This window comes from Polyodon spathula, chromosome 30, assembly GCF_017654505.1.
Source record: "Polyodon spathula isolate WHYD16114869_AA chromosome 30, ASM1765450v1, whole genome shotgun sequence".
NCBI classification, from domain to species: Eukaryota; Metazoa; Chordata; class Actinopteri; order Acipenseriformes; family Polyodontidae; genus Polyodon; species Polyodon spathula.
The window spans coordinates 2755613-2783246 of record NC_054563.1 but is presented as its reverse complement, the minus strand read 5'-3'; the positions used below and the strand labels follow the sequence as shown (position 1 = coordinate 2783246).

The 27634-nt window shown below is 42.2% G+C and overlaps 1 protein-coding gene across 1 annotated transcript in view; it reads right to left on the bottom strand.

Annotated features, from left to right (window-relative positions):
- Nucleotides 1-293: 293 nt before the first annotated feature.
- dscamb (Down syndrome cell adhesion molecule b) overlaps nucleotides 294-27634 on the bottom strand; it is a 140984-nt gene continuing 113643 nt past the window's right edge. Inside the window, exons 17-32 of the mRNA XM_041233048.1 lie at nucleotides 25253-25399; nucleotides 23055-23210; nucleotides 20462-20595; nucleotides 19769-19922; nucleotides 18854-18971; nucleotides 17182-17345; nucleotides 16459-16557; nucleotides 15634-15822; nucleotides 14893-15183; nucleotides 12514-12690; nucleotides 10712-10742; nucleotides 9436-9551; nucleotides 8471-8620; nucleotides 6326-6523; nucleotides 5152-5454; nucleotides 294-1313 (exon numbers count right to left, since the gene is read on the bottom strand). Coding sequence (XP_041088982.1) covers nucleotides 967-1313; nucleotides 5152-5454; nucleotides 6326-6523; nucleotides 8471-8620; nucleotides 9436-9551; nucleotides 10712-10742; nucleotides 12514-12690; nucleotides 14893-15183; nucleotides 15634-15822; nucleotides 16459-16557; nucleotides 17182-17345; nucleotides 18854-18971; nucleotides 19769-19922; nucleotides 20462-20595; nucleotides 23055-23210; nucleotides 25253-25399 — 2774 coding nt within the window. The 3' untranslated portion in view covers nucleotides 294-966. The remainder of the gene's footprint in view (nucleotides 1314-5151; nucleotides 5455-6325; nucleotides 6524-8470; nucleotides 8621-9435; nucleotides 9552-10711; nucleotides 10743-12513; nucleotides 12691-14892; nucleotides 15184-15633; nucleotides 15823-16458; nucleotides 16558-17181; nucleotides 17346-18853; nucleotides 18972-19768; nucleotides 19923-20461; nucleotides 20596-23054; nucleotides 23211-25252; nucleotides 25400-27634) is intronic.

Here is a 27634-nt window from a genome sequence, read left to right as displayed (position 1 = left end):
ATGATGCCATAGAATTCAACAAACAGTCTTCAGCAATAAACCTCTAAGTGACATTAACTGCACAGGTGAGCCATTTCTTGCAACTTCTGTCAGTGTAAATTACCAGAGATAACCTCCGCTGGCCCACTGAGCCCTTGGAGAAAGTGCTTTGTAAACGGCTTGTTTATAAATGAACTTGCCCATCACCGACAGCACTGTGTTCAAATCAACACAATCAATTGAGGACCAATTTCCTGATTAAAAAAAATAAATAGAAATGATGTGTGCAAACATGACTAAAGACTTTATTACCAAATCAATTTCCCTGTAATATCCACAAATAAAAGTGATTTCTTATTTTTTTCTCTTGTATAATAATAATAATAATAATAATAATAATAATAATAATAATAACTCTTCTTCACATTGTATTCAGTTTCATTTTGTGACACAAATTCTCAAGTCAGATTTCCAGTCTTTCTTTGTTTTTTCAATTCGATCCCATGCATTCATAGGAAATTATTAAAAACATAACAATCTGTGAAGATTGGACGGTCGGATAGGTTGTTGCTGTTTTTCATTTTCTTTCAGTTTTTATTTTTTGTAATTATTTTTGATTGTTTTTTTTTTTATAGAAAATCTGAGAGGCATTCAAGTACGCAGGTGGCTCCAACTCAGATATAAGAACGCAATCAAGTATCCCAGTGCTGTCTGAAGATCCCTCCTCCTCCTCTAATAATAATTTATAATCAGAACAACAATCAGAATAATATCAACAATAACCTTTTTCTCTCATTTGAAATAAATTATTTTGGTAATCTTCATCTGGTGTCATTTAAAATTATGAATAAAAAAGAAAAAAAAAAAGGTACCCTTTTTTCAATTTGCTCCTTTTTTTTGGAATTTGGAAATGTTATTTACAACCTTTTTTTTTATCGCTTTGCTTTGTTGTTTTAAATATATTCCTTGTGCAGTCCGGACCATTTGTTATACCAAGGTGTAGGATTTTGCGTAGGGGTTGCTGCCTTGTTTTAAATGACCTCGTGAGTCCAGCAAGGATTCCTGGGAGCTGCTCATTTTGCCCGTCTGTCCCAGGTCCGCTCCCTCCCGCTGAGGTAATGTGGACGCTGTGCCCGGCTGCCACTGCTGGACTTCCCTGCTGCTGGGGGCCTCCATGGGCGTGGGCTCCAGGATGGCAGGGCGTTTCAGGGTGCGGCTTTTCTGAGGTTCCAGGCAGGCCTGCCCGAAGCCCAGGTCTCTGCTGGGGCCTGGAATACCCCGGTTTAATAGAAAGTCCATTCTGAGATAGGGAGGGAGATGCACAAGTTCGCCTGCTGGAATAAGGGGCAGAAAAAAGAAGCCTGTTATTAACCCCTTCAGTGCCCTTGTCCTCATTTGAGGACAGGCTTTTTTGTAGTATTTTTTTGGAGCATTTTTAACTGACATCATCTTCCTGTTATTTTAATGTTCTCCTTAAAACTATATTGTTATAATAACTTACTCTAATTTAAGTCTATGTATCAAATTACATAAATACAGCTTGTGTTCTGATTTTTTTCAAAGAAAATGTAATTTGGTACTTAATGGGTGAAAGGTAATATCAGATACATATGAAGAAACGCAAACAGATTCCCATCTAGCACACGTAACAGACGGTGTTGTGCGATGCACTGCCGTTACGGTTTCTGTGCCCTGTCGGTGAGATCAGGTTAAAAGCTGTATAACCACATGATGGCCTGGTATCATTGTTAACCATCATTGCTATGGCTATGGCTAACCACAGCAAATAGAGGCCAAATCAAGTCGGAGATGTTAATTGCTGATGGAGTAACCTTGATTAACATTTAAACATGACACAAGTATCTGGGATGACAAATCTCTGTACTAGAGTTAACTGCAGAATCGATCACGCAATTCAACAAATATGGATTCAGTGCCCAATGGAGCAGGAGCTACTGCAGTAAGGGTTTGATTTGAATGTAACAAATGCATCTACTAGCAGTGGTGGGAATGAAATGCCTTTCCAGGAGATGCAACAATTAAATCGATCGGCTGCTTTTACTGTCAGCGCTGGCTGTTATTCTTTATGAAGGACAATTAGAGATTCAGTGCCCCATGCATCAAGCTGGACCTCCTTATCTTACTGCAGCAGCAGCAGGGGAAATATCTGTGCCCAAAGGTTAAACCAATCACAGGGAAGCCTCATACTGTTTGCACAGTACTACTCAAAACAATTAGCTATACAAATGCAGAATGGAGTCAAAGGGATATTCTATATAGTACCGTCTTATATGTTTATATGCTAAATTGCAGGTTTAATAACTAACATATTTCACCGTTGTCTCTTAGCAAGCCTGAGCAAGGTGGAGTTTCTGTAATGTGACCAGTGTAAAAGTTCTCCAATGGGGGTATAAAGGTGTCCCAAAGAGACATTTGTTAAAAAATTTCCAAATCAATATACCAATGCACTGTACTGCAAATCAATGAGTCAGTCAGCCTACCTATTGGTTTATCTCTCAGGAGATGTGAAACCTATTGTGCCCCAAAAATATATTACTTTAACTGCCCCAAATCATTTGCGTTCAGCTTAGGTGTATCTGAAAATGTCTGCCTGTGTATCCACTTCATTTTCTCAGGTACCGCTAACCTTGTGAGTATTTGTGCTACATCAGAGGTCAAACGGCATTCTGTGACACACAGCATGCTGGGATTCTGTGGCTTTTCAGAAACAACAGATCGTTTGTGAACATGGACGTTGAAAGAAGTCTTGTTGCGGTTTTCATTTTCGTTATCCACACTATTGACAGCTTTATAAATACAGATATTACAGCAACTGTCAGCGAAAACAAAGACAAAGAAGATGACCTGTACTTACATTGTCATAAGGCTCGCATGGTAAGTATTTGTCTGTAAAGCTTGCATGGTAAGTATTTGTTTGTAAAACTTGCATGGTAAGTATTTGTTTGTAAAGCTCGCACGGTAAGTAATTGTTTGTAAAGCTTGCGTGGCAAGTATTTGTTTGTAAAGCTTGCATAGAAACTGTGCCACTATCGATAAAGTAGCATAATTCGATAAAGTAGCATAATTCACCCCTACTACTCTTTACTTCATTTTTTGTTGTTGAAAACTAATGTTACTTGCCAGAGAGGATCCTACTTAGTTCAAGGATTTTAGATGAAAGGAACTGACACCATGAAGTGTGCTACATTACATCACGCTCATGTAAAAGATAGAGGGCATCTTTAATACCTGTCAATCTTAATCTGGACGAACCCCGCGTGGAGCCGGGTCAGGGGTGCAGATATCATTAGGATATCTCAACAGGACCAGTAGTCCATGTAAACCAATCTGCACCTTAAAAAACCTCCAACTTGGAAAAAGCCTGAATAAGTAATGAAGGATGAATAATGCAAGGGTTGAGACGTACACCTTTTGATTCCTCTGTAGGACCCCTTGCCACCCCCTTTCACGTATCTTTTAACAGTGATACAAGACAGCTATCTCCCACCATCTGATGTTACACTGCAGGACACCAAGAGCGACACTCTCAGTGGGTATCAGTGATGACACGGCTGCTTAACCCTGCAGAACTAATTGCTTTCTATTACCTCTAGTTTCCAGCTGGCCTGTCCATATCTAGATGAGCAAAAATGCCATTTATCTTGTACGTTTACTGGCTGAGTTATAGAACAATAATTATAAATCATGCATGAGAAATCAACTGGTAAGGGTCTGTCAGCATTCCAGTGCATTGAGCTTAGAACAAGGCTTTGGAGTTAAAAAAACAAGCTATGTTTAATAGTGGTTGTCGAGTCTTCCTTTTGATGAAGCTTCATATAGTACGTGTTATGCAGGGTGCCTGTTATAAGTGAAATAATTTCACACAGTTTGAGCAGGCAGAACCACTGAGATTCGCTTCGCAGTCCTCTCGCACAAACTGCACCAGACGACATCTCTGATGATACAAAACCCACTACCCACAATCTATTAGCTTATATGAGAACGAGAGAAAGAACTCAAAAACTTTCATTCAAAAACTCTGCCTGAGCTACCTTTTTACAGTTTATTAATGGAAACAGAAGTCAACTTAAATTATTAGTTTTGAGGGGACTTATGAGGAGAACACTGGCGAAGCCGGGATATATAGTTTACATCCTCAATTCTGTCTGAGGAAATAACAGTATGAACTGGGCTTTTTCTTTTTCATTAACAGGGTGTGAAGATGTTTTCATTTCTGTAAGTTTTACAACGTTCTTTTTTTTTCCGTTACCCTTCTTTCCATAATCCACCTTGCTTACCGCAAAGCACACATTCATTCAGTGTCTGTCTGCTCCAGAACATGCATTTACAGAGCACTATTCTGTCGATGCACGTGAACATAATGCTGTGGATTCTTCAATAAGGGAGCGGAGAAGTTGAAAAATCCTCAAAGAAAATGACAATCACACCGATTAAGCCTGTCAAGATGCAGGAGGGCACTTCAGCACAATACAGGCTTGCAAAAGCAGGAAAAACTGGAATGGAATGGTATGCAGACACACATGCTACCTTGGAGCCTTACAGTTTTGTACATACCAAGGATTTTTGCATAGACTAATCTGCAGATAACCTTTGTGTGCTGGGCCACTGGCAAGAAGGGGCCGATCAGTTACCTGGCACTTGTAAACATCATCAATAAAGCATGAGCTCAAGCACTGGTGCGTTTAGAAAGCTGATTGAAGTGGTTCAGACAGTCAACAGAACAATCCCCAGAGCTGAAATGTTTATGCAGGTGCTCATTACACAATGTGGGAAACCTGAATCCCACTTCTAGTGTGACTTGCACTTAATGCAGCTTTATTGTTGGTGGTGGTGAATGACTGGGTGAAAGAAGAGGGCAGGTGATGGTCCTTCGTGAAAGGGAAAAGTACTGTATATATAAGAGATTTTTTGTTTGCATGGCGCAATACAGAACACCTTGACCCCTCCCAAAGAGCTATCAAAGTAAAAAAAAGTAACTAAGGGAATAATCCTCAACACAGACACAGAGGGTTTCCATTCCAGGTTTTCCTGTGAGTCTTTATTATACACAAGGCGTGTCTAACTAAGCTTAGACCAAAAGTGGAATGACTCAAAGCAGCCCCAAACTGTCTTACCCTTAACTCCAATCTGCCTTCTCCCCGCTGCTCTTACCTGGTTTGTGTGCCTTGGGGACAGCCATGTTCATGACCCTCCCTGCGTCCTGAGGTTTTGGGGGCGAGGCTGTGAACCTGCAGATCCCTGATTCGGAGGGGGTGCTCGAGGTGAGGCTGTCCGTGTACTCATTGGTCCCTGCTGTCAGCTGCTCCGACGACGTGTCCGAGATGAAGCACTCTGTGATGGTGAACTTGGCGTGTCTCAGCTGCTCCTCCATCTTGGCATGCTCGTAAGCCCGGGCCAGCTCCTCGTACGTGGACGAGGCGCTCTCCGTGGACACCATGCTGCTCCGGGCTCGATCTGTGGGGACAGAGTCAAAGCGTGGGTGAGACATGGGCCTGCTTGCAATAGCCACGTGTGATTAGCAGTGTTATGTGATGCACTGCACCATTACGGATTCTATCTCAGGACAGTGAGATGAGGTTAAAGTCTCTAGAACCAGCGCCCTCAGGTTTGGATAGTCTCTGCCCTGCTACGTTCACAAGAGGGATCTGTGTACACAAGTATTGATCCTTTATTTCCAGACAGATGGTTGAACGGGGTTAACCTCTAATTTAAGTAGAGCTAAGATGTCATTCGGCAACATTGCCGTGAAAACACAAAATGCAAACGAGCCATTTTCTGAAAGAAAACTAGCATTTAATAATATTTCAAAGCTGTTACAATATGACTGTGCCTCGCCCTTGATCTACAAGCCTGTGCCTGTCATTAGAGCTTTACAAACCCAGGCAATTCCATCACTGTACACATCCATCACAGGGGAATGTCATATTGCAGCCATTCCCTGAGAGGGAAATAAACACAGAGATTGAGACAATGTGGGGAAAGAAAACAAAAAAAAACTCACCAACTATTGAGTAAGTATGCTGGGCCAGTGCTAGCAAGCTACATATCAGCTCTCCAGGGATTTTGGTAATGTATTTCTGTGCTGATGGATGCTTCTACAATTATTCCTCATCCAGGGCTACAAAGACAACTGAGCTTCCATCACTCAGAGTCTGTTTTTACAGTATTACTCACACCACTGGTCCAAGCTGTCCTGTGTGTCTGAGCCCTGCAATGGGTACACCCTAGGCATTCTCTAAGCTACTGCTTTTTAAATAAAGAACATCGGGTTTCTAGCTCATACTTAATGACACTCTTAGAAAGACAGTTTCCACGGTGACGGTACCTGTGTCCTGGGAAGGGCTGACGCTGTAGCTGTCGCTCTCCTTGTCGACGGAGCCTGTGGGCCGTGGCGTGGGCAGCCTCCAGTCCGTGGTGAGGGTGTGAGCCGATATCGTCGGGTGGGGTCTGTTCAGTGTCCACTGGCTGGCGTACCTGTTCCGAGCTGTGGGGCCTGCTTTGGCATTTCTGCGGGCTGTAGGGTCTATGAAAGTACAAAACACAAGGCTCAACACTGCTCTCACCCGCCCCAGTGACTTTACTCCTTCTCAGTGTAGCTTCAAACCCTGCATATCAAGCACCTCATCTCATTGTCTTTGAGCATAAAAGCAGCCTCTTCACAATACCTTTTTAAATCACGCATACATGTTTATTTATATGATCCTTGTCATGACTATGACTATGACCAGGAGCATGTAAATTTGAACTGTTTTACTTCTGTATGCTTTTATTTTGTATTACTGTTCAAGGTTTCTACACTGGTTAAATAATATACAAATAAAAAGACAATAAGAAAACATGCCATGGCTTGTTTTCTTATTGAATCGAAATTGAGATTAAAGACTGACGTCACAAAATGGTTTCAATCTAGTTATTGTAAGAAGGGTACAGTGCAAATTAATTAATGATGGTTGTGGTATAGATTGATTTATTTTAACGAAAGGAACCCATTTAAAAAACTTAATGGGTTGAGTCTCGAGAGGTTTATCCCTTTAAGCTAAAGTGCACAAAATAGCTCATTGTAAAAAGTGCTGTGACTCAGGGACAGGCACTCTGGCTCACGTTCTTACTCTGACCTTGTAGATGCTGTGCTGTACAGCCTCTGTGTATGGAGGGCATAGTGCTTGGTTCTATTCATTGATCTGTATAAATATTGAATAAACCGTTCCGGTCATTGAAAAAGCTCATTACTTTTTTTTTACCCAACTGCACTGACCTTTCATGCGTGAAAGGGTTAAAGTAAGTGTATAAGACAGTAGCATACATATGTCATTCTCAGTTTCCCTAAATGATATAGATTATATCCACTCATCCTTAGAAGGAACCTGTGCAGCCCTGTGGAATGTGACGCCAAAGTCCACTGTGTGCTAAAAATAATGAAATACATGGGGACTGGATAAATGTTAGACTACCACTTTGATTTTTATTACTGTCCATTTGCTCAATATATACTGAGCTGCCCTGAAGATATACATCTATGCAAGTCCTGCAAGGAGAGGGAATTGGACCAGTTAGCTATCAACTCATTTCCTTTTTAAAGCAATTGTCTTCGCCATTGACTTTACCTGATGCAGCTGATGTGATCATTAGGCTGCTTGAGAAATGTTAATACGGCAGTGCCCACGGTTTTGCAACAGTGAATTCAATTGTTAATTGTCTCAGGCCCTCTGCGGTGCAGACACACATTCTAACGAGGTGAAACAATGCTGCTGCCTGTTCTGCTGTTTCTTCCCATAAAGCACCATGGTTGTTTTACAGCAGTAAGAGAGGTAGTTCATCCAGAATGACCTGATCTCGGACTGTGCTTTATTTCATACTTTTGTTAAACAAAACAGTCCGACAGCCCACAGCACGAAATAACATGACAGGGAAATATTGAGGCTTGTGTTGCGCCTGCATTTGGTCAACATACGTTTGGATGCAGCTGCTCATGCTTGTGGGCGGCACCCAGGATACTGTACCTCAAAACCAGGGAAAACAAGAACAGATGGCAAGCAAGCTTTATGTAGAAAGGGGAGTCTATGCAAGCACAGGACAGAGCTTCTGTGTCTGCCATTCTGGATCAATGGCCTGCCTGTGAAACTGTCACTCACTGTCTTCTTTTAAATCACACGCAACGCTACAGAAAAGCTTCAGCTAAAACTGTGCCCATGGAAATCGATCGCCACCTCCTTTTATTTCTGTATTATTTTCAATTGCCCCTTGGTTAAATTATTGAGAAGGGGGGGTGGGGTGGGGGGATGTCTATCGCTTCATCCAGCCGCCTCAGTGGTGGGCCCTCAAACCAAGCCGGTTTGAGGCCAAATGATTTAACTCTATCATAGTCCTTCAATAAAAATATCGCTGTTCTTAAATTTGATGTCTTGGGGTTTGTGCTGAACTGAGCTGTAGTTTTCTTTTGTTGAACTCTGTCAAAGTCATTGGAACTTACTAGTTCCTGGACGGGCATCAGACACGTCAACCAGCGGCCCCGTGGCCTGTGAGAGAGACTGGTAGTGCACCGTGTGAGTGACGGTGGACGATTTTTGTTTCGACGTCTCTCCAAAATCTGCATCCGTCAGCAGCACTGTGGATCGGTCATCTGTGAAGACAAAGAGGACACACCACTCTTAGGAGTGGCTGGATAAGAGGCGTGCTCTCTCTCTCTCTCTCTCTCTCTCTCTCTCTCTCTCTCTCTCTCTCTCTCTCTCTCTCTCACACTCTCTCTCGCTTTCTCTCATATTTCAAATATGGTGAACAGAAGTTGACAGGGAGCCCCATAATATGTATCTCAGCGGGGGATAATAAACATGATACAGTTGGACTTCACAAGTAACTGCCTGCTAGATTTAATAGAGGGTACATAATCCTAATCTTATCTTGGCTGCAGGCAATGCATTGCTATATCACTGACAACTTCTTAAATCAGACGATATATATTGAAATGGGATAATCGGCTTTTTAAAATCTTCCTTTAAAAATAAAAAATGGGACAAAATGAATAGATAACGGTATTCAGAAAATGTAAGGGGCTCCACATGTATGCATTCAACATTCAGGATGCCCCAGAAGTTGGAAGTCAGAGGCATTCTTTTTCTCAGAGGAGAAAGTGGAAATAATTCAGATCATTTTGATGTTTGGTGCAGATAGTCATCAGGGTGTGGCCGCCCAGCTGTATTTAACAGATCCTAATCGGTGTAATACATGATATTGCCTATGATGCTTGACATACGAGGCACCCTGTATACTCAGTAAAAAATACAGTCTATCCGATTCAGCTACTAAGAGAAAAGCACAGACAAACAAACACACAAAGCAGCACGCAGAGGGCTGCAATGAAGCGGTTTCGTATTGCTGTTGTAGAGCTGGCACAGGCAGCAGGCAGGCTGGCATGGATTTGGGCAGGCCGTGCCGTACCGATTGTCTCCATGGTGTCTCTCTCCTCGATGAGGAGCTGGGCTCTGGGGATGTCGATGTGCATTCTCAGTGTCTGCTGCTGCTTGTTCAGGGTGTCCGAAGTCCGGGTGTTTTTGCTGGAAGAGAAAGGGCAGAGACACCTGTGAAAATTTTAAATCTAACAGAAATTAATGGATAGACACACGTATGGTACACAATCACGCTCTCCCACATGCATTTTACATGAACTCCCTTACAGTGTAGCTCTCGTAAATACAGTCTACCCAATTAAACTACTAAGAAAAAAAGACTTGCTTTACAGTAAACAGAAAATGTATTTGGGCCTGGGAGGGGGGGTGCTCTACCCAGTAATACAATAATGACAGTTATAGGAGCTAAAGGAAATGCTGCTGCATTTTTAAGACGGCTTGGTGGTCCAGTGGTTAAAGAAAGGGTCTTGTTACCAGCAGGTTCCCAGTTCAATCCCAGCTCAGCTAGTGACTCACTGTGTGTGACATCAAGCAAGTTACTCAGCCTCCTTGTGCTCTGTCCTTCAGATGTGGTTCTATTGTAAGTGACTCATGGTTCACCACACGGTTCACCCCCTAGTCTTTGTAAGTCACCTTAGATAAAAGCATCTGCTAAATGTGTTGTATATTTGCTTATTTGTTGTATAAAAATAAAGCTTTTCTTTCATTGACTGTCTGAAAGTGATATTTAGATATTCTTTATGCTGGCACATTGTACACACGCATTATAATCCAGAGGTCAAATCACAACAAAGTGTCTTCTATAAGTGAGGATGCCGTGTGCGGGGACTCTCATTTTGTTATAAGTGATGTCATCTTGTGCAGTTTGAGCTGAGCAAAATGATTTCTGTTGTAACACACAATGTATTACCTTATTATAAATCACAGCTGATGTACTCATGAACTACGATTAACCACACAATGTGTTTTATGCACAGGATGACATCAATACACAAGATAAGACTCTTAACATCGATTTGTCATACATGATTCATAATTGCAATTACAAAACAACCGATTGCAGAAGGAAAACGTGCACATTGTGGACATATAAACAGCTCTTTGAATACACTCCTTTTTATAACAGTCCAGCTGCATAGCAATGTTCAGCAATCCACGATGGAACAAGCACTATGGCACTGCTGGAAAACCTTTCACAGCCAATCAGCTCTGTTCACCCAAGCCATTTTATAATCTATTGTTAACAAAATAGAACACAAGTACATTTAATCCATGCACTGCAGTGTAATATTATATAAGATAATTACCTCATTAGCATCTCAGCCAAGCTTTTTGCATCTGTAATAAAAAAAAAAAATAAATGTGGAATTACATTTCTCTTTTGAAATGTGAATTTTAAAATATCTTTGAACCCAACTGCCTGGTTTCACACGCCCAAATTAGCCTGGTTTCACACACCCAAATTAGCACTAGTCTCCTTACCTAAAGTAACATCAGGTAGTCCAAGGTCAGTGCTAATCAGGGCCTGTGAAACCAGCCATATAACACCACACTAAAACCCCCCCAGCTTTAAACCTCAAATCTACGATCCAATGCTGACAGCAGGCTAGTTCACTAATCTCAGACCACTCAATGTTAATTTAGGTAAAGTAATCCAAGATTGGAGCTAATCATGGTTTGTGAAACTAGCCGAAAGATGCTTACACTACTGCTTCCTGTACCATGCTTGACCTGTGCCAAATACAATAACAGCACTAAACAGAAAATAAAAATAATATATAGGTCTGGGTTACACTCTTTATCCCAACTACAGCTGGGGGTGTCCCAGGGTAATGTCAGAGCTATAGATCTCATCCCTGTGCACACCATGGTTTATGTGCTCTCAGTAAATACCAACCAATCCATTTCCCCAAGTCAATGATCACGCTGTGACAGACACTGACATTCAGAGCTTCCAATAAATGCAATAGCAGCACCAGTATATCCTGCTGTCAATACAGAGTTTATCAGCCCTCCAGGGGCCCATTCAGATGAGATGAGAATGGCTTTGAAGTGCATGGCAAGATTCTTAATCTCTGAAAACCATCTTCCTTTTGAGCTTATTTATTATTATTATTATTATTATTATTATTATTATTATTATTATTATTATTATTATTATTTCATTTGACTAGGCCAGGATCTGGAGGGGTATTATTATTATTATTATTATTATTAAGACATCTATAGTGTTGCACTAGGTGTGTGCAGAGTGTGCAGATCCCCTTGTTAACGCTGTGCACAGTATGTGGTGTGTGGAGAGCATGATCCCCTTGTTAACGCTGTGCACAGTACTGGGGTGTGGACTTTTCCCCTTGTTAAGACATCTATAGTGTTGCACTAGGTGTGTGCAGAGTGTGCAGATCCCCTTGTTAACGCTGTGCACAGTATGTGGTGTGTGGAACGCTGTGCACAGTATGTGGTGTGTGGACAGTGTGCTCCCCTTGTTAACGCTGTGCACAGTATGTGGTGTGTGGACAGTGTGCCCCCTTGTTAACGCTGTGCACAGTATGTGGTGTGTGGACAGTGTGATCCCCTTGTTAACGTGTGCACAGTATGTGGTGTGTGGACAGTGTGCTCCCCTTGTTAACGCTGTGCACAGTATGTGGTGTGTGGACAGTGTGCTCCCCTTGTTAACGCTGTGCACAGTATGTGGTGTGTGGACAGTGTGCTCCCCTTGTTAACGCTGTGCACAGTATGTGGTGTGTGGACAGTGTGATCCCCTTGTTAACGCTGTGCACAGTATGTGGGGTGTGGACAGTGTGATCCCCTTGTTAACGCTGTGCACAGTATGTGGTGTGTGGACAGTGTGCTCCCCTTGTTAACGCTGTGCACAGTATGTGGGGTGTGGACAGTGTGATCCCCTTGTTAACGCTGTGCACAGTATGTGGTGTGTGGACAGTGTGCTCCCCTTGTTAACGCTGTGCACAGTATGTGGTGTGTGGACAGTGTGATCCCCTTGTTAACGCTGTGCACAGTATGTGGGGTGTGGACAGTGTGCTCCCCTTGTTAATGCTGTGCACAGTATGTGGTCTGTGGAGAGTCAGAAGCTCCCGTCTGTTTCACTAACCCCTGAGTCTCTTGAGTCGTTGCTCCTTCCTCCTCCTCCTCACGACGAGCAGCAGCACAAACAGCAGCAGGATGCCCACCAGGATACAGGAAACGGTCACCATCATCTTCAGACCCTCATTGGTCGCCAGGCCTTCTGTGTCCTGCACCACTGATTTAATGAGGGGCGGGATTGTGCCTTAAAAATACATAATAAAAGTCTGTTATTCACATACAATAAAAACAAAAGATTAAAAAATCTTAAGACTATATTTGTCAAGGGTTGAACTCTGCAGGTCTCTACTATCTACAAAATTCAAATTTCAGTTCCCAAATGGATAGTACTCTAGGCAACATTTCATTAACAAAGCTTTGTACGATAAAAAACACCACTGCTAATCCCATTATAATACCAGGCTATTGTCATGAAGAAACCCTAGAAAAACAACCAGAGAAATCAAGGACCAGCCAGTAATAGCAACACAGTGATTGGTACAAATATTACACTGATTAGATTCAGCAACACACAGGTACTGGTATGATGCCAATGCACACTGTGTGTTGGGTTCATACCAGCGTGGTGGTATATGAAAGTGTTACCATTGGGCCACCATTGCAGCTGCCCTTGTGTTATCACTGTCCAGTGGTACATCGCAGTGCCGCTGCACTGGAATGGAATATCGTTTGGTAAATGACCAGATAATAGGTACTGTGAAAGCTCCTCTTATTTAACTCTCACACTAATGTCAGTATCCAACAATGTATCTCTGCTTTGGGACCAATATTAACGAGTGACTCCCCTTGACCATGTTGTCATTAGTGCAAGAGAGTAATAGCTGCTGCCTGTGTATTGAACGAAACATGCTGTTGCTAATTGTGCTGCAACAGCTGATTAAATAATGCACAACATTGCTAAATTAGCACAGTTTGGGATTGTTTTTATAAAAGGAAGAAAAACTAAAAATCAGCACCCTCTGCACGTAAAAATCAGCACCCTCTGCACGTAAAAATCAACACCCTCTGCACGTAAAAATCAGCACCCTCTGCACGTAAAAATCAGCACCCACTGCATGTAAAAATCAGCATCCACTGCACGTAAAGATCAGCACCCTCTGCATGTAAAAATCAGCACCCTCTGCATGTAAAAGCAGCACACACTGCATGTAAAAATCAGCACACACTGCACGTAAAAATCAGCACCCTCTGCATGTAAAAATCAGCACCTTCTGCATGTAAAAATCAGCACCCTCTGCACGTAGATGTCTAGCATTGGCATAGAACTGCTAGCAAGTAAATGATTCCAATTCCGGTCTCAATCGCATTATTTAATTTACACGACCACAATCAATACGCCCGTAATAGAAATGTCATAAAAATACAGACATCCCAGCTGCGGTACCTGACGACAGCATCAAATTAAATTAGAATTTACAGCCTATTCATCATAGAACCCACAGATTTGTATGACAGAGTAACGATCCCAACCAGGCCTCCTTTATAATTTAGAAGAGGAAAAAAAAAAAAACACATCTACGATTGCAGCTCTGATGAAGTGACAGCAGTTTGTTCAAATGAATATCCCTCCCCTCACTTTCAGAGTTCATCACACATCCTTAAGCAAACAGAACTGATAACTGCAGAACAGTAGCACCCCATCTCTTCTTGTGCTTTTTTGATATTAGTAAGTGCAGAAAAGTTTTAAAAAGAATTAAAAAAAAAATACAGGTTTTGAAATCTGAGTAATTCAGCAGCAAGGTTAATATTGGGTGTCAGCAGTATATCAAACATCATGTCTCATTTCGTAGGTGTAAAGCTGGAACGAGGGAGCAATTAATCAGTAAGCAAGAATAAGCAAAAATTCACCAAGACTTCAATTTATGTGCTGGTTATGCAGTACAGCATAGCAAACTGCTTTAAAATGCTGACAAAAACCTCTTATCAGCTATTGCCTTGTTCAGCACATTCAAAGTCTTTGAAATATAGTGCGGAGGTGATGACCTCTGTAACTCACACAGAGAAACAGGCAATGTCTCCTCATCGATAAGTGCTGAGAATGGTACGGTATGTTAAAATGCAATCTACCCACCCACAAGGGGTGAGCCTTGTGGTCTTTATTGCATTGCCAGCTGAATAAAAGAACAAAGTAACTACAAGGTAGCAAGACATATCATGTGTGCGTTTTGGAGCGTCCCACGGGCAATGACATTGGCGATTTGCAGCGGTAGGGTTGTGCAAATTCCTGAACGCTTCCTTTTGCGATCTTTCAACATTCAGTTGGTGTTCTGTTGCTCCAATAGCAGACACTAAATAGGACAATGGTGTCAGTTGAAAGGTCATGAAAATGTTGCAAAGCAGAACTGCAGCAGCCCTGTATCACAGACTGAACCGAAAACATACTCACTGCCGTCGTAGCTCAGTGTAGCAAACTTGGCCTGTTTCTCTGCGCACCCCGCGCTGTTGCACACTCTCATCTGCAGCTCGTACCACGTCGCCTCCTTCAGGTCGTACAGTATATAGCTCTTGGATAGTGAGGTCCGCTGGGCAGTGGTCCATACCGTCGTGCTGAAGGGACGGTACTCCAGTGTGAAGGAGGTGATGAGGCAACCGCCATCGTTCCAGCCAATCAGGTTCAGCTTGACTCGAGTGGTGTTGATGCTGGCAAAGAGTTCCTGCTCCTTAGAAAACTGGGGCTCTGTGTGGACAGAACAAGGAGAGCCAGGTACTTTGAAACTCAGGACATATAGAATGGTTACACCCTAATTTGATCTACAGTACCTGCCTAGTAATTAATATAAGGTGTTTTTTTAAGAGTGCAGGATTCAGTTTTCTTCAAATTATTATGTCCGTATTTAAAACCATTTTTTTTAAGTGAGTTTTACTGTTGTTAGAAACTGTAGCACTGCTTGGTAGTTTAATCTCTGATCTGTGCCTGGCTTTGTTTTGTAACAATAAGAGACTAGACCAGTAGTAAAGGTGGTTTTAATAAATAAGGATACACTTCACAATACAGGTACTACTGTACATTTTGAAACACTGTATTGCACTAATATTTCCTACTAAGCACACAATCCTGTGACTGTTACTTAACAATCCTGTTATTCTGCCAGTGATATAGTTTTCAATAGGACAGTCCATCCCATACCTTTCCCATGAGTCTTGGCCTCAATGATTTCACTGATGCGCCCCGGCCCCACTCCATTCTGGGCAGTCAGTGTGAACTTGTACCACGTTCCACATTTCAGGTTCTCCAGTCGGTAAGCTCGCTCGCTAGGGCTGATGGGAAAGCTGCCCCACTGCTCACTGTTGTCCTCAGAGTACTGCAGGATGTAACCTTGGAGGAGGAGGAGGAGGCAGGCAGGGCATTCAGAAACACAAAGGCAATCAAACCATGCTTTTTTCTTCTTGTGCCGCGCGACAAGCTGCTCTTAACCAGTATTTCCAAGACAGATTAACGAAATGGGTGGTGGAGGTTACATAAATGATGAGACAAAATGGCCATATGGTAGGCTTTCTGAGAATATAAAGTGAACATGAACTGCAATGAATATTTATCAGAACCACATGGATGCTGTGTAATGCACTGTAACAAACTGAACAGCTTATTATACCACTTCTAGCCTGTACTCCTAACCTTCGTAATCGTTGAAGCACCACCAATTCAAACACACTATTCACTATAAAAGTGTTAGTAATTAAAGTTCAATTTGCATTAGCAATGTTCACATCCATTTAAAACCAGAGTCAAGCCAAAGAACATGTAGAGACACAGACACACTAGGGATATTCTATAATTTCACATTACTGGTCGTAACAGCATTTCACTTAAAACCACCTTTTATTGTTGCAGCTTTATTTCATAACAGGATAAAGAAAAGGTCACCCCTTGAAGAGGGGCTGAGCAGGAGCTCCTATCCCTTTGCCACTCCTTTATCGAAGCCTGCAGGTAACAGCTGCTGTTTGTGCTCACCTCTGATTGAACTCCCTCCGTTGTCTCCAGGTATCCAGGACAGTGTGATTGAAGAGGAGGTGGTTTTAGACACAGTGAGCCTGGGCTGGTCAGGAGGAACTGCAAACAGAGGAACAGGCTTAACATATGGCAAGAAACAGCAGTTTTAGAGACTGTACTGTACACTTACTGTGATGAAACTGCTGTAAACTGTTGTTGGCAGTGAAAAAACTTTTTATTACACGGTACATTTTTGCAGTGAATTGGAATGTTATTTAACAAGAACACAGTGGTCAACAGAAACACTCTTTAAAATAGTGGTATAGGATCATTAATGGACAGAAAGATATAAAGAAAAAGGTATGCTTAATAAATCCTATCTTGATCAGCATGGCTATGCTGGTCTCAAATATTTGGTTAATCATACATTAACAACCCTGGGGCGAGTTTCACAACAGTTCCTGCTAATTTCAAGTAACTTCGATTAAAAAAAAAAACACAATTCAAGAAAACAACACATCATATAGACGTGCTGGTTGGATTTCTGCTAAACTTTATCGCTCCATCTGAAAATAGAGTTTTTTTCAGTGTTTTGTGAAACTGGAGGCAAGCTGCTTGGTATCATGTCACAATCCCCTCATGATGTGACTCGGGAGACACAGTGACTGCATATTGCTGGCAGCTGTTAGGCAGGATTACAAGAAGGGCCTAATTTAAAAGCATAAGGAGAGATGGGGTTCTTACCTTGCACCTGAAGATTGAGAACAATCTCATCGGAACCCCAGTTGTTACTGGCAACACAGCTGTAGTACCCAGAATCCTCAGCTTTTACAGTCCGGATGACAAAGCTCCCGTTGCCGTAGATACTGCGCCGTCCGTCAATCATCACCGGAGAAGGGCTCCCAGTACTAAATCAGAATGCATCGAACGCATGGTTAACTACAACAATCAGCTTCTTGTTAATAATACCAGAACTTTAACATCAGGCTTGTCAATGTGTTGTGCACTACTTTGTTTTTCAAAACCAGCCTCAAACACAGCTAGTTACTTTTATGGTAGCTGAAGATTCTCTAGCTCATGCTTAACAAAGTTACTGATAAAATGAAGAAATAAAAAGTAGTTTTAAAACTCCCATTTAACAGTTTAAAATATACTTTCGGTTATTGCTTTGATTATAGCAAGCACTCCCTTGTTATTGTCAAAGTTTATGTCACATTTGTAATCCACATGGCCTAGCCATGAATTTACCAAATTCATGAATTATCAAACTGAAGAGAAGGTGTTTGTAAATGCAAGGGAAGCTGAAAAAAGCTGCGTCTTTGACCATAGCCTGTAACTCGTCAACAGTTCATAACAAAGTAGTTTAGTTATTGAGTGCTCCCTGCGTATAAGCTGAATGTAATTGATGTCAACGCTGTATGTGATTTTATGTAATGGCAGCGGCGCTGTGTTCCTGTTGCTACCGCTGGCCCCTTTAGCCTCTCCAGAGGTCTTTGTAAATGAGTTGTTTAATCTTAATGGGTTTCTTAAGGAATAAACAAGTAATTAAAGACTGGTGATGCTGGTGACAGAGTATTTGAGATGCACCATCGCTAGTGGAAATGACAGTGACCTGTCCATGCCAAGTGAGATCAGTGTGATTCTTAACATAGACGTTAGTATGGGAAAGTTGCAGATGGGCTTCTGTTATGCAGAGATCTTTACTCCACACAGCCACGGCTCCTCCATTGTCGGCAGGTTTTATTACAAGACCATCTCCTCTTTGTATGTTCTGCAGTGTACATTTGTCAATAAGAAAATCTGGTGCTTGAAATTCACCTTCAGGGAGTGTCCAGGTCTATTCCTTTTGTTTGTATGTATGGAGAATATGAGGAGAGACATAACTAGTATGGGGAGGAGATGAGGTACATGTGCCATCCTCATCGGTCTGTTTGAAAATCTTAGAAAATTGTCAAAATAGGCAAATTAATGATTGTATAATTTAACTGATGACTTTAATAGGCCAAACATGCAATTCATTTAAAATACTAAGAGAACAAATAGCCACAAATGGTAAAATGCCTGAGATTTTTTAGAAGTTGTTTAAGATGTCTAATTAAAAGCACAATGTGGTCTAACATTCTCATACACGAGTGCCTATTGTTTCTACTGATTACCGAGTGGAAATTGGAATTCTCACCCCCAGAGGTTTTCATGAAGCGCTCTATATAAAAGGACAGACACATCTTCAAGTGCTCTGATACATCTGCACCCCACAGCGTATATTCCTTTGATGTGCCTGTGGCCTACAGAAGATAAGACCTGCAGTCCAGTCCGGAGCTCACCAGACACACATCACCCCAAGGCTGCAGTCTCCAGCAGCTAATTAGCGCTGAAATGAAGCGGTGTGTGGATGTGGTATTGGGGTTATGTTTACCTCTCCTTCAGCCACTTCACGGTGGGTGGGGGATCTCCTACCGCCTTGCAGGGTAAGACAATATCCCTCATCCAGGGGGTTGTCACAGTGCCACTGAACGTCAAGATCCTGGCAGGAGCTGGGGAGAAAATGTGTGGGTTTAAATATTAAACAGCCTTTTAAGCAAAGGGCTTTGGGTCAACAAGATGAGAAGCTGCACAAATAGAGGCGGGGGGAAGGTATATACATAGAGGATTTGTGTCTTGAAGCTTCTGAAAAGTTTACATTATCTAGCAAGGAAAGAGGCACAGGGGCTGGTAGACTCCCCAGGCTTATAATGCCAGCACTGCCATTTTGAAAGTGAACTTGACTGCCAATAAATAAAGAAAAAAGAAAACAAATCTGGATCCTTTCAGGTTCTTGTCAGATAACAATTTGTTGCACTGGCTTCAGTTTCACCTATAGGCTTCAGTGCACAACGCTAAGATGCTTCCCAAACCTTCCTGACAATCAGGAGTCTTTTCTGAAGCAGTTTTTGTGGGAATAGTTAGCAGGCAAGGCAAATATTAAATCATAAGCAACAATAGAGAAAAATACTGAACATACATCATAGATTAGAATTAGAAACTATGGGAAATGTGTATGATGTGACGTATCCCTTTAGGTTCCAAATTGTGCAAAATGATGAACAATCTGGAACTTTCAGACAATCATTATATCTCTGTTCTATGGCACAAATTATTCTGCCATAACCTGAACACTGGCAAAAAATATTAAGCTCTACAAGTCTAGACCTGAATTGAAGATGCACATATACCAATGGAACATTGATTGAATTGGACCTAATACAGCTTTCGTATTTATTTAAGAAACAAAAACTAACCCCTGCTTATCAGAACCAGAGATCACACCCAAGCTGAACGGAAGACAGCGTACCTTTCGCGAGAGGCTCCACGGTGATGATGTCACTGGCGTTTCCCCTCCCTGCGGCCGTCACTGCCACCACCCAGATGCTGTACTGTCGGCTGCGACTCAGATTCGGGATCTGGTAAGAAAACACGTCGGGGGAGGCTTCGAATTCACTGATTACCTGCGAAGAAGAGAGAGAACAGCGTCTCTACAGAGACTCCAACACACTGCCATTATCATTAATCAGCTCTACCCCTAACCCTAGCAACAACACCCCAGATCCCAGTTCTTCAGATTCCAGGACCACCAGGGGCTGCATGAAGTGGGGTCTGAGGCTCCAACAGGGATGAATCTCCCCTCCAAAGAAGAGTTATTTTTAATGAATTTTTAAAATTTGTTTTTAAATACAGTTTAGATCTCCAAAAACATGTCTAGACTGTTGCTAAAGTTTGAGGAGTTTATTGTATCGTTATTTACCTAGTATGGTCTACTCAGGTTGTGCTCTTATCCTATACATCTTCAATCTGACGCCACTGTATCTATCCTATACATCTTCAATCTCTGCCTGATGCAAAACTCCATGTTTCAACATTTCTTTAAACAGATGAAGACATCGCGGGAGGGAAGAGGGCGATTTATGCGGACTGTAACTCATTCCGTGCGATGATGAAAGATGATCTCGATTTGCAGATTAGACCGTGATGAAGTGGCGCTGCTTACCGTGGGGTAGGGGTTGGAGCAGAAGATGGTGTATTTCCTGATGATGCCGTTCAGCTTGAGGGGAGGCAGCCAGGAGACAAACACTATCGAGCCAGAGGATGCGGCAGCCTTCACTCCCCCCGGGGCCCCCGGCACTAAACATGACAAGAGCAACAGGGACCAGGTCACACAGACCTGCAAACTGCTCTGATCCCCAGGGACACACACACCTGCAAACTGCTCTGATCCCCAGAGACACACACACCTACAAACTGCTCTGATCCCCAGGGAGATACACACCTGCAAACTGCTCTGATCCCCAGAGACACACACACCTACAAACTGCTCTGATCCCCAGGGAGATACACACCTGCAAACTGCTCTGATCCCCAGGGAGACACACACCTGCAAACTGCTCTGATCCCCAGGGAGACACACACCTGCAAACTGCTCTGATCCCCAGGGAGACACACACCTGCAAACTGCTCTGATCCCCAGGGACACAAACACCTGCAAACTGCTCTGATCCCCAGGGACACACACATCTGCAAACTGCTCTGATCCCCAGGGACACAAACACCTACAAACTGCTCTGATCCCCAGGGAGACACACACCTGCAAACTGCTCTGATCCCCAGGGAGACACACATCTGCAAACTGCTCTGATCCCCAGGGAGATACACACCTGCAAACTGCTCTGATCCCCAGGGACACAAACACCTGCAAACTGCTCTGATCCCCAGGGCACACACCTGCAAACTGCTCTGATCCCCAGGGAGACACACACCTGCAAACTGCTCTGATCCCCAGAGACACACACACCTGCAAACTGCTCTGATCCCCAGGGACACAAACACCTGCAAACTGGTTTTGCCCTGACTTTTTCTTAAAGGGGTGATAATCAAGGCTGGGAAAAAAACACCTCTCATTAGCATGATAACTGTCTGCCAAATTCCTCAGATTTTTTCTGATGTTTGTTTATTTTTTCCCTTTAAATTGGATGACTCATCCTGCCACCAAACTGCAGCAAAGGCAGGAAGCTTGAACTTTCAGCTGGAGTCCACAATACATGTTGCACAAGAAGTGCCTTTACAGTGTGGCGTGTGACAGGATCTTTCATGTGATTCAAAGTGATCATTACTCCATTAACATATCTAGCGCTCACCATATGTAAAAATACTAGAAAAACGTATTAAATAATAAATACTGTAACACCCCATAAATAGACTTTTCTGATAAGCTGTGTACATTAAAAAAAAAATCTGAAATGTGTTAATACAGAACTAAAAATGTAAAAAAAAAAAAACACACAACAAAGATCCCTTGTCATACCTTTAGTTGGCAAAGAGGTATGTGTTTAATAAGGCACAGTTTAATGCTGTCTGCATGTGTACAGTACTGCGGGTGTTGTGTTAAAGTCTGTCCTGTTTCAGCTCATTACGGGATCAAGTTTAAAGCACAGCCGAGATCAAAGTGATCGATTAGACAACACCACCACCTCCAGAGTGACCAGGAAACGGCAGACGAGTGAAGAAACACCTTCCCCTTCCCCTTCCCCCGGGGGGTGCTGCCCTGCAGAGCTCTCTGATTGAGGGGCGAGCGAGTCAAAGACGCTCATGCATCCCAGAATCAATCCAAGCTCCCGGCTCAATAAAGGACATCGATAAAGGGCAGAGAGTCAGAGTTCCAAGTCTGCGGGCTCATCAGTTTGAGGAAAATGCCATTAAAAAAAAAAAAGATAAAAAAATTAAAGAAAAAACTATATTTAAAAAGCAGCTGCAGTCAGACTGCAATAAACAAGCGGCAAGTTTGCACATCAGAGGAGCGAGCAGCTAGACTGCAGTTACTGCAGCTGAAATGCAGCTACAATGACCTTCAGTTAGCAGCTGACATGCAGGAGACATTGCTGCTTTTTATGTCATTGTCTTTCGTTTCTTCATATATATTTTTCAAAAGTAATGTGCAGTACAGTAGAGTGCTCTCTTGTCATTGTGAATTTGCTAAAGATCCTTACACAGCACAGCACAGCACACTCCCTGTGTGCACAACAAACTCGCAACGTGGCCTAACAAGGAATTAACCAATTTCATTACCAGGGCAGCCAAAGGATTTCTATCCAGTGTCCTTCACTGAAACTGCTACATGTTCTCGTTTAACTCAGCTTTACCTTCTCAATAGAGCAGGACAGTTTCTAACAGAGTCAGCTCAACATGAGATAGGGGCTGTCCAATTGTGCTTAAGACTTTTCAAACTAAACGAAGCACATGGAAATGTTATCACACACAGTACATACAAATCCTAGCCATGTCACTGTGTGCTGTGCAAGCTTCAGTACCTAAACTAGTTAGGCAGCAACTTTGTTTAGTCTGGCTGTCATCAGTTCTTTTTTTGATTCGCTAACTTAGTTAATTAACCGCTGTACCAAGACTCTTAAATGAGCAGAAATCGATAAAGGAATAGAGTGACCCCAAGTGGTGGTTAATAGAACATGTGACATTTTTCACCATGGTCCTCATTTTGGAAATTAGTGTTAATTCCCGCTTACAGTGAGACCACCGTGTTAAAGGAATTGAAGGAATTGAACTTGTTTTGTAAGGTGACTCTGTGCTCTCACCATCCTCCTTGGTGCGAATGAAGATCTGCTCGCTGCGCACCCCATCCCCTGCCCGTGTGAAGGCCAGCACCTGGATACTGTAGTTGGTGTACTTCTCCAGGCCGTCCAGCTCCAGGGAGGGCTGTGTGGCTGTGACATTCCTGATCTCTCCAAGCTCTGGGGGTGGGGGACAAAACAAAACGCATCACACATTGTACCCTTTGTGGGGGTTTCTCATGTTTGTCGGTGTCACAATGCAATGGGCAATGTTTGGGGCTGTTCTTGAAGGCATCCACAGCCAGCTGGAGATTCCCGGCAGATTCACCGTTTTTTGTTTTTTGGAGGGGAGTCATGACATGACGTCCCTTTAAACTTATTTGGAGCCGACTCTGTTGCCCCGTTAAACTTAGTTAAACTTGACTTTTATTTCACACAGACGTGAAAATTAGGTTAAATGCTCATCGCTGATCCTAATCGCATTTCACTCTTGTAGTAGTCGAGTTTATCGTTGTGCTTCTGTAATTTTCATTGGCTTAACAGAGTTGTCCTGACAGATTCTCTTTTAGGCATAAACATACCCAGTACGATGTATACAATGATAGCAAGTACACCATTTAAAATATCCTTGATTTGTAGCAAAGAAGAAAAAAGATCTTAAAACCAGTCTTTAATTGATAGTTTTTTTTTTTTTCTTTATTAGGGTGCAGAGACTGCTTAGTAACTACTAATTAACATTTAAAAGGGAGGTAGAGTTTGGAAAATAAAAACCGAAAACTTCACAGGCTAACTATATTTCCGGTTCCATACCTACCCCTACCTGGGGATGGCAGCCTGCAAATTGAATCAAAGAGATGAGTCTGCTGCTGGGGTTTCAATCAGATAAAAGTATCATGGCTCCCTCTGGTGGATTCTTATGATTACTGCACATGAGGGATCACAGTCTTGAAGAGATATCACAGGGTTTCTGCTTTTCGAATTATTATTATTGTTTGGTTTTTTTGTTTTGTTTTGTTTTACAGTTTTCTGGATAAAAAGCTGGGTTAATAGAGCTCTGTTTCAGAAATTTGGTAAAACCAGGCCCTGTTTATTATATGCTTAACAAGTAAAACAGTAGAAGCTTTATGTGCTTATTAAAAATAAGAAAACTTTACTTGTTTTTACAAAAGTAGTCCTAATCATTCAAGACAGTTCCCTCGATACAGCTGCACAACAATAACAAAGGGTTATATATATATATATATATATATTATATATATCCATATATATATATATTATCTAGTAATATATATATATATATATTTATTTATTTATTTTAGGAGTCATTGGGTTTAGCCCAAAAACCAGACCCTACAGACATCACCTACATATTCGATTTCATTTCTTTACACTTTTTGTGTGTGTTTGCACTTAGGAAGATTTCAATGTAAGTTCACATGACTGGTACTCATTGGAGCAGCAGAGGATCTGATCTATCTAACCAGTTCAGTGGAAGGAAGCTAGAGGCTCATTTCCAATACATCTGTAAGATCAGCAAATCCAAGGACTATAACTCAGACAGCACAGTGACCCAGACTCTCCCACTGCCCACAGCAGCCGTTTGAGCTAATTCAGGTTCTCTAATATGAGATTCACTAAACAGCCTGACAGGTCACAAGAGTCTCACCAGTCTATATTAAGAGTGTGCCAAGCTCTGATATATAAAGAAAGACATTTTAAAAAAGCACCAACAGCAAATTATCACAATTCCACGGTACCTCCTGGTATTATGTGTGCTTGATTTGCCTGTCATTCTATTACAGTACATTCCTGATTCAAGCAGAACAGGGTTTAGATCCAATACGACTTGACAGGTCTGGGGTTAAAGGTAGCGCCGCTGTCAGAAACAATCAGAGTTTGTGCTCTGGAGGACTGAGAGGGTTCAGAGGCAAAGGTCTGAGCATGAACTAAGGCAGAGTGTGGGAAGAGGGAGTAATCGACAGCAAGATAATAGAGGATTAAAGTGTCAAGTGAGCTTCATTAGAAATAATGAACTGTTCACACAAACACAGAGCTATTGTAATGAGGGTTCGACTATCCGTCTGAAGTGATGATTATGATGACGATGAAGATGAAAAGCCAGTGCTGTCTAATCACAGGCAATGTTGGAATAACGTTAAATGCATTGGTGCCGTAAATTCCCAGGAGGAAAATCAGACAGATTTTTATATAAAAAGCTGTACCTCCGTCGGGCAGGTTTGCCCAGTAAATGACCCGGAATCCCTGAAGAATGCCGTTGAGAGCCTCCTTGGGTGGCATGGACCAGGACAGAGAGATGATTTCAGGGGAGGAGGCCGAGGCCTGCACGTTCTCTGGGGAGCGGCTCGGTACTGAAAAAGACAACAGGGATTGAGATATACATACAGATATACTGTATAGATCTATCTTTCTGTCTGTCTAGCTATCTGTATAGTAAGGTGCACATGTATTAGAACACCCCTGTAGTTTTGATTTGTTGTGCATGTGAAATCAAACCATTTTTGATTAAATGAAATAATAGGCACACACATGGTTAATTTAAAATAGTAAGAGACAAGGAACACATAGCCACACATGGTAAAACGGAGGAGACTTTTCAGAAGTTGTTTAAGATGCCTAATTAAAGCACACAGTGGTCACGAGTGCCTCCTCTTTCTGTGTCACTGATTCCTGGCCGACGTGTGTTATTCTCACACTCACAGGTAAGATACGCACGCTATCTCTGCAGGCTCCTTGGAACATCTTCGCTTGTGAAATGCTCTTCTGCAAAAGTCCAACATTGTCGTTGCTGCTGTTGTTGTATTTGCGCAGGCTGTACAAAGGGCAAGCGATTACAATGTTGTGTATTACAGGGCTCATTGTATTCCCTTCCCGTTCTACGCACTGCATGATTACAACTATCCTCTCACAGATCTGATTTCTGGTGCTGTTTAACAACTGCACATTGTACATATGGACACAAGGGGGCACTGGTGACACAGTTTCTGGGTACGGCAGTCTCTTCTTTTGCATGCAGATTGTTGTAGTGAATTAGTTTTCTGTAGTAAGTTTGTGGAAGGTGCTGAATAGTGCTGAACTAATCCAGAACTCAGTATCAGAACAGTATTATCTGATCTGCACATGAGTACAAATACCAGTGACCAAGTGTCACAGATCAGATATTTACACAGAAGTACAGCTGGGTGTGCAGTTCGGATGCTGGTGCACAGTACATGTATTGTGCTGTGTTTGCAACCTGCCTCAGGATAAGTGTTCTTTTTTAATTAATTCATTCCGTATTGAAACTATCTCTGGTTAATTTTAGATGTTGAGGAACTGGTGGAGACAAAACAGCCAACAATGCCAACTGATATAATCTGAGGCAGCAGCAGAGGAATGAAGTCATTGCAATCCAGAACTCTCTGTGTTCTGAATCGTCACTTTTGTGCCATCTGATAAATATCTATTTTAAAGAGATTTGTAACATAATATTTTGTAGTTAAACGTCAAGGGAGAAAACATTACTTTGCTCTTCACCAGATAATAAATACATTATAAGAAAAAGCACATAAGAAATACAAAGTACACCTGGTGCATTGTGGGACTCCCGTAGAGGCAATACATTCCAGCCTCTAGGAGTTTAATCATTTCTTTTTCCCCTGTTTTTTTTTTATTTTTGTTCCTGCCGATCTTGTTTTGTGTGTTTGCAGCGATGACCGTTTCCTGCTGATCTGAAGTAAATGTCTTTCCCTGTGTGCTGAATTCACAGGCTGCTCAGCGAGAGCCACTTCACCTCTCTGGAAAGAGCGTTACTGGGACACTGCCTGGCGTCAGCCATCCACAAATTACTGCAGCACTGAGTTCCCTGCTAGACAGTGTCTCGTGGAAAACAGAATTGGAAGCCTGGTTGTCTGCATTCTGGGCATGCTTTCACAGTACTGTTCCCTCTCTGCACTACTCCACTGTGGATGCCACACATAATACAGGCTTATTTAGATTTTCCCAAGTTTTAACAGCATAAATATGAGTGCCTGCAGAAGAGAATCCGTTTTTTGAATTGGCGTCAGTGGCTTTGAACATAAAGTATTTATTGAGTATCTGCATGTTTTAATAAAATCTACACATTTCTAAACTATCCTGAGGAAGGCTTCCTCCTAATTTAAATGTCTTACTTTGAGGTAATGCTCTGGAATTCCAGCAGGGGGCAACCTAGTTATACTAGTTTACAAGTTTACAGAGGTGGAAATATTTGAGGCACAATTGATTGGCTCTCTTTAAGCTGCTATGATGTTCGCAGTTTGATGATTTTCACACCAATTGCTAACACTTAAAACCTGGTACACAATGCCCGAAACTTGTGGTATAAAATACAGAAAGTCACAGTTGAAACCAAACAAACAAATTGAGGTGCCCGGCAGCCATTTTGTGTGTATATGGTCAAAACCACAGAAAATATACAATGGGACAGAATTGGGATCCTTTTGCAACAGAGTGGAGGCTGGACGCGAACTGGCTCCCCCACACTCGGCAAGTGAGCGTCTAAACCAAAATGCAAAAGAGCCTGGCTATCAGAGCTTTTACCCTCCAGAATCCGTAACGGCAGTGCG